The sequence below is a fragment of the Scyliorhinus canicula genome, chromosome 1 (assembly GCF_902713615.1).
Source record: "Scyliorhinus canicula chromosome 1, sScyCan1.1, whole genome shotgun sequence".
Lineage (NCBI taxonomy): Eukaryota > Metazoa > Chordata > Chondrichthyes > Carcharhiniformes > Scyliorhinidae > Scyliorhinus > Scyliorhinus canicula.
In genome coordinates this window covers 1,980,804-1,992,264 of record NC_052146.1, presented here as the reverse complement: position 1 = coordinate 1,992,264, position 11,461 = coordinate 1,980,804, and the positions used below count along the sequence as shown (strand labels likewise).

At 51.4% G+C, this 11,461-nt stretch overlaps 1 protein-coding gene across 1 annotated transcript in view; it reads left to right on the top strand.

Annotated features, from left to right (window-relative positions):
• Positions 1-367: 367 nt before the first annotated feature.
• Positions 368-11,461, top strand: part of ddx55 (DEAD (Asp-Glu-Ala-Asp) box polypeptide 55) — a 42,707-nt gene continuing 31,613 nt past the window's right edge. Inside the window, exons 1-7 of the mRNA XM_038799470.1 lie at positions 368-620; positions 4,574-4,624; positions 4,712-4,795; positions 6,069-6,160; positions 6,251-6,313; positions 7,225-7,374; positions 9,286-9,475. Of these exons, the coding sequence (XP_038655398.1) occupies positions 519-620; positions 4,574-4,624; positions 4,712-4,795; positions 6,069-6,160; positions 6,251-6,313; positions 7,225-7,374; positions 9,286-9,475 (732 nt within the window). The 5' untranslated portion in view covers positions 368-518. The remainder of the gene's footprint in view (positions 621-4,573; positions 4,625-4,711; positions 4,796-6,068; positions 6,161-6,250; positions 6,314-7,224; positions 7,375-9,285; positions 9,476-11,461) is intronic.

Below are 11,461 nucleotides of genomic sequence, written 5' to 3'. Positions count from 1 at the left end.
GGCCCAGTGATGACCGAAGGTCGGCCGGAAGGTACACGATGACGGATAGGAAGGCACACGGTGACGGACCGGATGTCGGCCGGGAGGTACACGGTGACGGACCGGACGTCGACCGGGAGGTACAGGGTTACGGATCGGAAGTCGGCCGGGAGGTTCTGGGTGACGGACCGGAAGCAGGCCGGGAGGCACACGGCAACGGACCAGAAGTCAATTGAGAGGTACACGGTGACGGACCGGAAGTCGGCCGAGTGGTACCCGGTTACGGACCGGAAGCCGGCCGGGAGGTACAGGGTGACGGACCGGAAGCAGGCCGGGAGGTACAGGGTGACGGATCGGAAGTCTGCCGGGAGGTACAGGGTGACGGACCGGAAATCGGCCAGGAGATTCTGGGCGACGGACCAGAAGCTGGCCGGGAGGTTCTGGGTGACGGACCGGAAGCTGGCCGGGAGGTACAGGGTGACGGACCGGAAGCCGGCCGGGATGTTCTAGGTGACGGATCGGAAGCCGGCCCGGCCACAATGGCGGACTCCGGTGTGTGGGACAATGTGGAGAATGGGCTCCACCCGCTGATTCTGCAGACGCTGCGGGAGCTGCGCTTCACTCACATGACCCCGGTCCAGGTAACCCGGGCGGACTTGAGGGGGGAGGGTGTCACCCTGGGGAGAGAGTCAGGGGGGAGTATCGGGGGATGGAGACGGGTGAGTTCCCCCCTGAAGGGTGCTGTGCCCCCCCCTAGGGGCAGGTGTCTCCCCACTGTGGGTGGTGGTGTGTCCCCCTGGGTGGGTGGGTGGTGGTGTGTCCCCCTGGGTGGGTGGTGGTGGTGTCCCCCCCTGGGGGTGGTGTGTCCCCCTGGGGGGGGGGGGGTGTGGCCCCCTGGGGGGGGGGGGGTGTGGGGGGGTGTCCCCCTGGGGTGTTGTGGGTCGTCCCCCTGGGGTGTTGTGGGTCCCCCTGGGGGGGGGGGGTGGTGTGTCCCCCTGGGGGGGGGGGGGGGGGCAGGAGGCGTGTCCCCCTGGGGGGGGGGGCAGGAGGCGAGGGGCTCAGTTCGCTGTAAATGTAAATTCACTGTTTCTCAGTTTACGCTGATGGTCTGGAGTTGGGGACCAAGTGTCAAAGATCACATGACACTAAAATGATTGAATTGGATTTGTTTATTGTCCCGTGTACCGAGGTACAGTGAAAAGTATTTTTCTGCGAGCAGCTCAAACAGATCATTCAGTACATGGGAAGAAATGAAAAATGAAAATCGCTTTATTGTCACGAGTAGGCTTCAATGAAGTTACTGTGAAAAGCCCCTAGTCGCCACATTCCAGCGCCTGTCCGGGGAGGCTGGTACGGGAGAAAAAGGAATGAAAAGAAAATACATAATTGGGCAACACAAGGTACACAATGTAACTACATAAACATTGGCATCGGGTGGAAGGGGTCTTTGATTATGCTGGCTGCTTTCCCCAGGCAGCGGGAGGTGTAGATGGAGTCAATGGATGGGAGGCAGGTTTGTGTGAAGGACTGGGCGGTGCTCACGACTCTCTGAAGTTCCTTGTGGTCCTGGGCCGAGCAGTTACCATGCCAGGCTGTGATGCAGCCGATAGGATGCTTTCTATGGTGCATCAGTAAAAGGTGGTAAGTTAATGTGGACATAGGCAGCATGGTGGCGCAGTGGTTAGCACTGCTGCCTCACAGCGATGAGGTCCCAGGTTCAATCCCGGCTCTGGGTCACTGTTCGTGTGGAGTTTGCACATTCTCCCCGTGTTTCCCCAAAGATATGCAGGGTAGGTGGATTGGCCACGCTAAAATTACCCCTTAATTGGAAAAAATGGAATGGGTATTCAATTTAAAAATAAGAGTTAGTGTGGACATGCCGAATTTTCTTTGTTTCCTGAGGAAGTATAGGCGCTGTTGTGCTTTCTTGGTGGTAGTGTCGACGTGAGTGGACCAGGACAGATTTTTGGTGATGTGCACCCCATGGAATTTGAAACTGCTAACCATCTCCACCTCGGCCCCGTTGATGCTGACAGGGGTGTGTACGGTACTTTGCTTCCTGAAGTCAATGACCAGCTCTTTAGTTTTGCTGGCATTGAGGGAGAGATTGTTGTCGCTACACCACTCCACTAGGTTCTCTATCTCCCTCCTGTATTCTGACTCGTCATTAATTGAGATCCGGCCCATTATGGTTGTGTTGTCAGCAAACTTGTAGATGGAGTTAGAGACAGATTTTGTCACACAGTCGTGTGTGTACAGGGAGTAGAGTAGGGGGCTAAGTCCGCAGCCTTGCTGGGCCCCGGTATTGAGGACTATTGTGGAGGAGGTGTTGTTGTTCATTCTTACTGATTGTGGTCTGTGGGTCAGAAAGTCGAGGATCCAGCTGCAGAGTGAGGAGCCAAGTCCCAGGTTTTGGAGCTTTGATATGAGCTTGACTGGGATTATGGTGTTGAAGGCGGAACTGTAGTCAATAAATATGAGTGGTAGAGCCAAGTGTGCAGAGGGATAGTTTACGTGAGTGGGCAAGGGTCTAGCAGATGGAGTTTCAATGTTGGTAAATGTGAGATCATCCATTTTGGTAGGAATATCAGCAAATGGACTATTATTTAAATAGTAAAAAATTGCAGCATGCTGCTCTGCAGAGGGACCTGGGTGTCCTTATGCATGAATCACAAAAAGTTGGTTTGCAGGTGCAGCAAGTAATTAAGAAGGGCAATGTAATTTTGTCCTTCATTGCTAGAGGAAAGGAGTTTAAAAGCAGGGAGATTATGTTGCAGCTGTATAGGGTGCTGGTGAGGCCACACCTGGAGTACTGTGTACAGTTTTGGTCGCAGGCTGTGCCAGTATTTAATGCCCATCCCTAATTGCCCTTGAGAGGCAGTTAAGAGTCAACCACATTCCTGTGGGTCTGGAGTCACATGTAGGCCAGACCGGGTAAGGACGGCAGATTTCCTTCCCTAAAGGACATTAGTGAACCAGATGGGTCTTTGCGACAATCGACAATGGTTTCATGGTTGTCATTAGACTTTTAATTCCAGATTTTTATTGAATTAAAACCTCACCATCTGCAGTGGCAGGTTTCAAATCTGAGTCCGCAGAGTATGACTCTGGGTCTGTTGATTACTAGCCCAGTGACAATGCCACTACACCATCGCAGAGGAGATTCACTAGGTTAATTCCGGAGTTGAGAGGATTGGCTTCTGAGGAGAGACTGAGTGGATTGGACTGTACTCATTGGAATTTAGAACATTGAGGGGGGATCTTATAGAAACATATAAAATGATGAAAGGAATAGATAAGATAGAAGCAGGGAGGTTGTTTCCCCTGGTAGGTGAAACTAGAACTAGGGGGCATAGTCTCAAAATAAGTGGGAGCAGATTTGGGACTGACTTGAGGAGGAAATTCTTCACCCAAAGGGTTGTGAATCTATGGAATTCCTGCCCAGTGAGGCAGTTGAGGCTACCTTGTTGAATGATTTAAACATAGAACATACAGTGCACCGACCCACTTAAGCGCTCACTTCCACCCAATCCCCATAACCCAATAACCCCACCTACCCTTTTTGGACACTAAGGGCAATTTAGAACAAAGAAAAGTACAGCACAGGAACAGGCCCTTCAGCCCTTCAAGCCTGTGCCGACCATGCTGCCTGTCTAAACTAAAACCTTCTACACTTCCTGGGTCCGTATCCCTCTATTCCCATCCTATTCATGTATTTATCAAGATGCCTCTTTCACATTGCTATTGCCCCTGCTTCCACCACCTCCCAATCCATGGCCAGTCCACCTAACCTGCACGTCTTTGGACTGTGGGAGGAAACCAGAGCACCTGGAGGAAACCCACGCACACACGGGGAGAACATGCAAACTCCTCATAGACAGTGATCCAGCGGGGAATCGAACCTGGGACCCTGGCGCTGTGAAACCACAGTGCTAGCCACTTATGCTGCCCACGGTAAATATAGATAGATTTTTCAACAGTAAAGGAATAAAAGGGGCTGGTTTAGCTCACTGGGCTAAATCACTGGCTTTTAAAGCAGACCAAGCAGGCCAGCAGCACGGTTCAATTCCCGTACCAGCCTCCCCGGACAGGCGCCGGAATGTGGCGACTAGGGCTTTTCACAGTAACTTCATTGAAGCCTACTCGTGACAATAAGCGTTTTTCATTTCATAAAAGGTTACGGTGAGTGGGCGGGTTAATGGAGCTGAGTCCACAAACCGATCAGCCATGATCTTACTGAATGACGGAGAAGGCTCGAGGGGCCAGATGGCCGACTCTTGCTCCGGGTTCTTATGTTCTTTTGTGGATGAGAACTGGTGGATTTTATCTATCTGGAGCAAACAGATCCGGGAGCATTTACTTAGTCAAACATTCCAAGCTGCTTCAAACTGAGCATCTTGTGGAGAAATTAGGGCAACTTGAACAAAGCAAGAGGGTTTAGGAAGCACCTTGATGGAGGACAGTGATTTGGGAAAGGAATTCCAGAATTTACCAGATGCTGAATCAAAAATTGGGAATAAATAACGGACTGATTCAGTGATTTTAGGAGTGGAAGGCAGCTGAAACCTGAATGTAACTCTGTGTTTCCTTGCAGTCTGCAACAATCCCCCTGTTTATGAGCAACAAGGATGTAGCTGCTGAAGCTGTAAGTTACTCAGAAACCTTATTCTCTTTCATTATTGGTTCAGTGCTCTGCCAACATAGGATAAAGTCCAGTCTTATTTTAACACAGGTAACCGGCAGTGGGAAAACCTTGGCTTTTGTCATTCCTATTTTGGAAATCCTTTTAAAACGGGAGAAGTTAAAGAAGTTGCAGGTTTGTACCCAATAGAAATTTGTTTCCTGTGTTTAGAAAATACTTTTCTGGATGGCAGGCAAAATGAGTTTTTGTGCTTGTAAAATAAACGTAACTTTTTTATTGTTGTTCAGCAAGGAAGTAAGAGAGGATTTACTTCTCTCATTGTTTAATCTCTCGTCTCTTGAGTCCGAATGCCATGGGTTTAATCCTCACCCCAGAGACATGGGCGTGTAAGCCAGGGTGACACTCCCATTCCAGTTCTGATGGAGTGCTGCGCTGTCTGAAGTGCTGTCTTTCAGAAGAGAAATTAAACAATATTCATTCTGCAGCCAAATGGCAAAAACAGATATCTGGCTCTTCAGGATCGCATTACTAGGTTTAGGATCCCGCTGTGTGTAAATTGAATACTGTGTTTCCTACATCACTGCATTGAGTGCATTTCAAAGGTAATAACGTTTCTGTGAAGCTTTTGAGGATGTCTTGAGGTCACAAAGTTATTGTAGAAAATTTTTATATTTTTCCTCCTCCACATGTTTCTTTTTAATGATGTGGAGATGCCGGCGTTGGACTGGGGTGAGCACAGTAAGGAGTCTAACAACACCAGGTTAAAGTCCAACAGGTTTGTTTCCAATCACTAGCTTTCGGAGCGCAGCTCCTTCCTCAGGTGAATGGAATGGAATGCATTCACCTGAGGAATGGGCAGTGCTCCGAAAGCTAGTGATTTGAAACTAACCTGTTGGACTTTACCTGGTGTTGTCAGACTTCTCACTGTCTTTTTAATGTGTTTGCTGCAACTCCTGGTGTCACAGGAGAGGGATGTGAGCACAGCCTATCGGCTCCAAGGCTGCTGTTGACCAGCAGGTTAAACTGTATCTCCCCGAGGACTGGGAATTCACAGTAATGTCTGCAATTAGCCATCGTTTGAGGCAAATCAGGACCATGTGTCCAAATCGATGTGTTTCACTAAACTATTGGTGAACACACAAAGCCCTGATTTATTTCCGACAATATAACTGGGACTACACTTGAAAATAGGAGGAAAACTTCAGCACAACTTGAGGTCATGTGAGGTGCCCCTGAGCGTCAGAAATAGGAGCAGGAGTTGACCATTCAGCCCGTCGAACCTACTCCGCCATTCAATGAGATCATGGCTGCTCTTGAGCTTGACCTCCATTTTCCTGCCTGATTTTCATGTCCTTTGTCACCGAGACACCGCAATCTTTACTGAAGTTGTTCATTTGGTTGGCGCAAGTCCTGGTGGCTGATGGCTCCTCTTTTCGGCTGTCTTTAGGTTGGGGCACTGATTATCACTCCGACACGCGAGCTCGCTATTCAGATTGACGAGGTGCTGAGCCTCTTCACGGTTCACTTCCCACAGTTCAGGTGAGTTTGGAAAGCAGCCACCTACCTGCGTGTTCCCCGTGTGAAAGGATTCTCTCGACAGACTTAATAAATGTTGGACTTTGTTTTCAGCCAGATCCTGTTCATCGGCGGGAGCAATCCGATAGAGGATGTTGAGAAATTCCAGAAGCAGGGGTAAGTGTGGAATCGACAGTGGGCTCCACTGGCGCAATCGGTTAGCGCGCGGTTCTGAAACAGAAGTGTGGAATCGACACCACTTCTGTCGGTTCACCAGCAGCTGCCTGCACCAGAGAATCTTTTCCTGTCTTTCAGCATTTCTATCTTCCTGCCAGTTTGTTGGTTTATCCATTATTTATTTCGATGAAGATCCATCCGAACCACTCTCGGCAGGGGGAGTGCGGGCGGCTTCCAGTTATGCCTGGTTCTGACACTCATTCAGGATTTTATCTGATTGATTCTGTTCTGCTGTTTCCCTCTAGCTCGGTTATTATTCTGCAGTCTTGCTCCCGTACTGCGTTCACACTGCTTTTCTTCATGTGTGAGCTAGACAGTGATTGTCGGCTGGCTGTTCCCCTACTGCGGGCGTCGCAGTTGAGTGTGTGTTCGATCCGTGCCTGTATCCATGTCATTTCCTGAAGCTGCCCCTGAATAATGTTGAGAAATGGAAAGGAAATGGCTGATTTATTTTCGTCTCCCCAGTGTCCAGAATGAGATCAGGCTGATTACCAACCAAACCATTTAAGGGATTAGCAGTGAGAAAGTAACAGCCCCTCGGCCCCCGGCAACCGTCCCTTCCTCTCTCTATATCTGCTTTTTGTATTTGCCCCAAACACACACATGAAGTTGGATCTTTGATGCCCTCCTAAGAGAGCAGTGGGGCCTTGATTTAATGCTCAGCGCTCCCCCAATGCTGCACAGGAGGTGTTAGCCTCGGCTCTGTGAGGCTTTCCGATCCGGGCCAGAGTTTTACTGCCTATTGGCTTTTTGAAAAAATTGAATGATGGGATAACCGGATACGCCCCAGAAAGCACTTGAATTTGAACAGAAGTGATTACAGGTTTGATACGTGTTTGTTTTTTTCACAGAGGGAACATCGTTGTGGGCACTCCGGGCCGGTTAGTCGACATGTTCAGGCGGCAGTCTGATGGCCTGGATTTACCCAGCTGTGTGAAGACTTTGGAAGTCTTGGTGCTGGATGAAGCGGACAGGCTTCTGGAGATGGGATTTGAAGCCAGGTAACCATGGCAGCAGTATCATCAGCCATAGATTAATGACTCTGTAAAAACAGTTACGTTTGGGGGGGGTCACTGGTGAGAGGGCTTTACTAACTGTGTTAATGCAGCTTCTGGGAAATGAATCCAGCTTTTCCCAAACCCATTCCCAGGCGCTGGGAAGGCTGAACCTGTCACTTCTAAACTTCACTGGCCAATCGAAAAATTTAGATCAAAATAATAACTGCCCGGTGGCGCAGTGGTTAGCACTGGGACTGCAGCATTGAGGACCCGGGTTCGATCCCGGCTCTGGGTCACTGTCTGTGTGGAGTTTGGACGTTTTCCCTGTGTCTGCGTGGGTTTCACCCCCATAGCCTAAAAATGTGCAGAGTAGGAGGGCAGCGTCGCCGTGGGCAGCGTCGCCGTGGGCAGCGTCACCGTGGGCAGCGTCGCCGTGGGCATTGTCGCCGTGGGCAGCGTCGCCGTGGGCATTGTCACCGTGGGCAGTGTCGCCGTGGGCAGTGTCGCCGTGGGCAGCGTCGCCGTGGGCAGCGTCGCCGTGGGCAGCGTCGCCGTGGACACTATTACCGTGGGCAGTGTCGCCGTGGGCAGTGTGGCCGTGGGCAGTGTCGCCGTGGGCAGTGTCGCCGTGGGCAGTGTGGCCGTGGGCAGTGTGGCCGTGGGCAGTGTGGCCGTGGGCAGCGTCGCCGTGGGCAGCGTTACCGTGAGCCCATTTATGGTAAACATGTTAATATTCCAGTCTATTTTAGATAGTACGTCTCGTTTAGAAAACTATTAGGTCAATGCATGACGCACGGATACACCATTCTGTGTGTTGCTGTAGTAACCAAGGTCCCAGCCTTCTGAATTAATTACTGAACCCCCTGTTCAAAAACCAGACGGGATGTCTTCGAAACTAGTTTCCCGTTTTCCTTCTAATAGCAGCAGTTTGAAGGCGGAAAACGGCAGGAACGTTTTCAGTTCAGCATTTTGTAATTATACAAGTACTCGATTTAATTCCCCAGCAGCCACCCCCTGTTTGTTTATCGGTAAAAATTCTAACCGATTAAAATTGTGAAAATGAAACGTGAAAGTGCTTGTATTGACTTGTGCCTGAGGACAGCTGTGAACCCCGGGGTCACTTAACAAATAAGGGGTTCGCCCATTTCAAACGGAGATGTGACTCAGAGGGTTTTGAGTCTTTGGAACTCTCCTCCTGGAACGGTGATGGAAGTCGAATCTTTGAGTATGTTTAACGACAGAGGATGCAGAGACTATGGTGAGCAAGGAAGGGATAGGTTATTATCAGTGATCTTACATGGAGCAGGCTGGAGGGGCTGAATGGCCGACATTATGTATGTGTAAGCCCGTGAATAACTGCCTGAAAGGGCCACGGAAGCAGATTCATTTGTAATGTTCAAAAGGGATTTGGGTGAATATCGGAAGGGAAACGAATTGTAGGTCAGTGGAAAAAGAGCAGAGGAGTGGGATTAATTGGGTAGCTCTTTCAGAGAGCTAGTACAGACATGGGGGCCACATGGCCTCCTGAACTGTTAATCTATGAATTTCTGATTAAAGGTTGTACGCTAATATCACTAATAACTACGCCTGTATTGTGACAAACATTATGTCTGGAAGGTCAATTACTAGGGGGCATAGGGTTAAGGGGCAAGGTTTAGAGGAGATGTACGAGGCCAGGTTTTTTACACAGAGGGTAGTGGGTGCCTGGAACTCGCTGCCGGAGGAGGAGGTGGAAGCAGGGACGATAGTGACATTTAAGGGGCATCTTAACAAATACGGACCTCAGAAGTGTAGAAGATTTTAGTTTAGACGAGCAGCATGGTCGGCACAGGCTTGGAGGGCCGAAGGGCCTGTTCCTGTGCTGCACTTTTCTTTGTTTCAAACCTAAGTGTCTTTTCCGTTCTACCTCCGCAGCCTGAACACTATCCTGGGATATTTGCCAAAACAGCGGAGAACAGGTCTCTTCTCAGCCACACAGACACAAGATGTGGAGAACCTGGTCCGTGCAGGTCTCCGTAACCCTGTTCGGATCAGTGTCAAGGAGAAGGGAATGGCGGCAGACAATACACAAAAAACACCAGTCCGACTGCGCAACTTTTACATGGTAAGACTTCAGGGTGTGTAAACTGCTTCTTGTGGGCAAGAGGAGCTTGATAAAGAGTCAGTCAGTCAGACTGGACAGTCGGCCTGTCATCGACCAGAGTCAGTCAGACTGGACAGTCGGTCTGTCCCCGACCACAGTCAGTCAGACCGGACAGTCGGCCTGTCCCCGACCAGAGTCAGTCAGACTGGACAGTCGGCACGTCCCCGACCAGAGTCAGTCAGACTGGACAGTCAGCCTGTCCCTGACCAGAGTCAGTCAGACTGGACAGTCGGCCTGTCCCTGACCAGAGTCAGTCAGACTGGACAGTCGGCCTGTCCCTGACCAGAGTCAGTCAGACTGGACAGTCGGCCTGTCATCGACCAGAGTCAGTCAGACTGGACAGTCGGTCTGTCCCCGACCACAGTCAGTCAGACCGGACAGTCGGCCTGTCCCCGACCAGAGTCAGTCAGACTGGACAGTCGGCACGTCCCCGACCAGAGTCAGTCAGACTGGACAGTCAGCCTGTCCCTGACCAGAGTCAGTCAGACTGGACAGTCGGCCTGTCCCTGACCAGAGTCAGTCAGACTGGACAGTCGGCCTGTCACCGACCAGAGTCAGTCAGACTGGACAGTCGGCCTGTCCCTGACCAGAGTCAGTCAGACTGGACAGTCGGCCTGTCACCGACCAGAGTCAGTCAAACTGGACAGTCGGCAAGTCACTGACCAGAGTCAGTCAGACTGGACAGTCGGCCTGTCATCGACCAGAGTCAGTCAGACTGGACAGTCGGCCTGTCCCTGACCAGAGTCAGTCAGACTGGACAGTCGGCCTGTCCCTGACCAGAGTCAGTCAGACTGGACAGTCGGCCTGTCCCTGACCAGAGTCAGTCAGACCGGACAGTCGGCCTGTCCCTGACCAGAGTCAGTCAGACTGGACAGTCGGCCTGTCCCTGGCCAGAGTCAGTCAGACTGGACAGTCGGCCTGTCATCGACCAGAGTCAGCCAGACTGGACAGTCGGCCTGTCCCTGACCAGAGTCAGTCAGACCGGACAGTCGGCCTGTCCCTGACCAGAGTCAGTCAGACTGGACAGTCGGCCTGTCACCGACCAGAGTCAGTCAGACTGGACAGTCGGCCTGTCCCTGACCAGAGTCAGTCAGACCGGACAGTCGGCCTGTCCCTGACCAGAGTCAGTCAGACTGGACAGTCGGCCTGTCCCCGACCAGAGTCAGTCAGACTGGACAGTCGGCCTGTCCCTGACCAGAGTCAGTCAGACTGGACAGTCGGCCTGTCCCTGACCAGAGTCAGTCAGACTGGACAGTCGGCCTGTCCCTGACCAGAGTCAGTCAGACTGGACAGTTGGCCTGTCCCTGACCAGAGTCAGTCAGACCGGACAGTCGGCCTGTCCCCGACCAGAGTCAGTCAGACTGGACAGTTGGCCTGTCCCCGACCAGAGTCAGTCAGACTGGACAGTCGGCCTGTCCCTGTATAGTACAAATATACAGTCTGTGTGTCTGACCCTGATACAGCTCCTGCTGTCTGTGTCTGACTCTGATACAGCTCCTGCTGTCTGTGTCTGACCCTGATACAGCTCCTGCTGTCTGTGTGTCTGACCCTGATACAGCTCCTGCTGTCTGTGTCTGACACTGATACAGCTCCTGCTGTCTCTGTGCCTGACCCTGATACAGCTCCTGCTGTCTGTGTCTGACCCTGATACAGCTCCTGCTGTCTCTGTGCCTGACCCTGATACAGCTCCTGCTGTCTGTGTCTGACCCTGATACAGCTCCTGCTGTCTGTGTGTCTGACTCTGATACAGCTCCTGCTGTCTGTGTGTCTGACCCTGATACAGCTCCTGCTGTCTGTGTGTCTGACTCTGATACAGCTCCTGCTGTCTGTGTGTCTGACTCTGATACAGCTCCTGCTGTCTGTGTGCCTGACCCTGATACAGCTCCTGCTGTCTGTGTGTCTGACCCTGATACAGCTCCTGCTGTCTGTGTGTCTGACCCTGATACA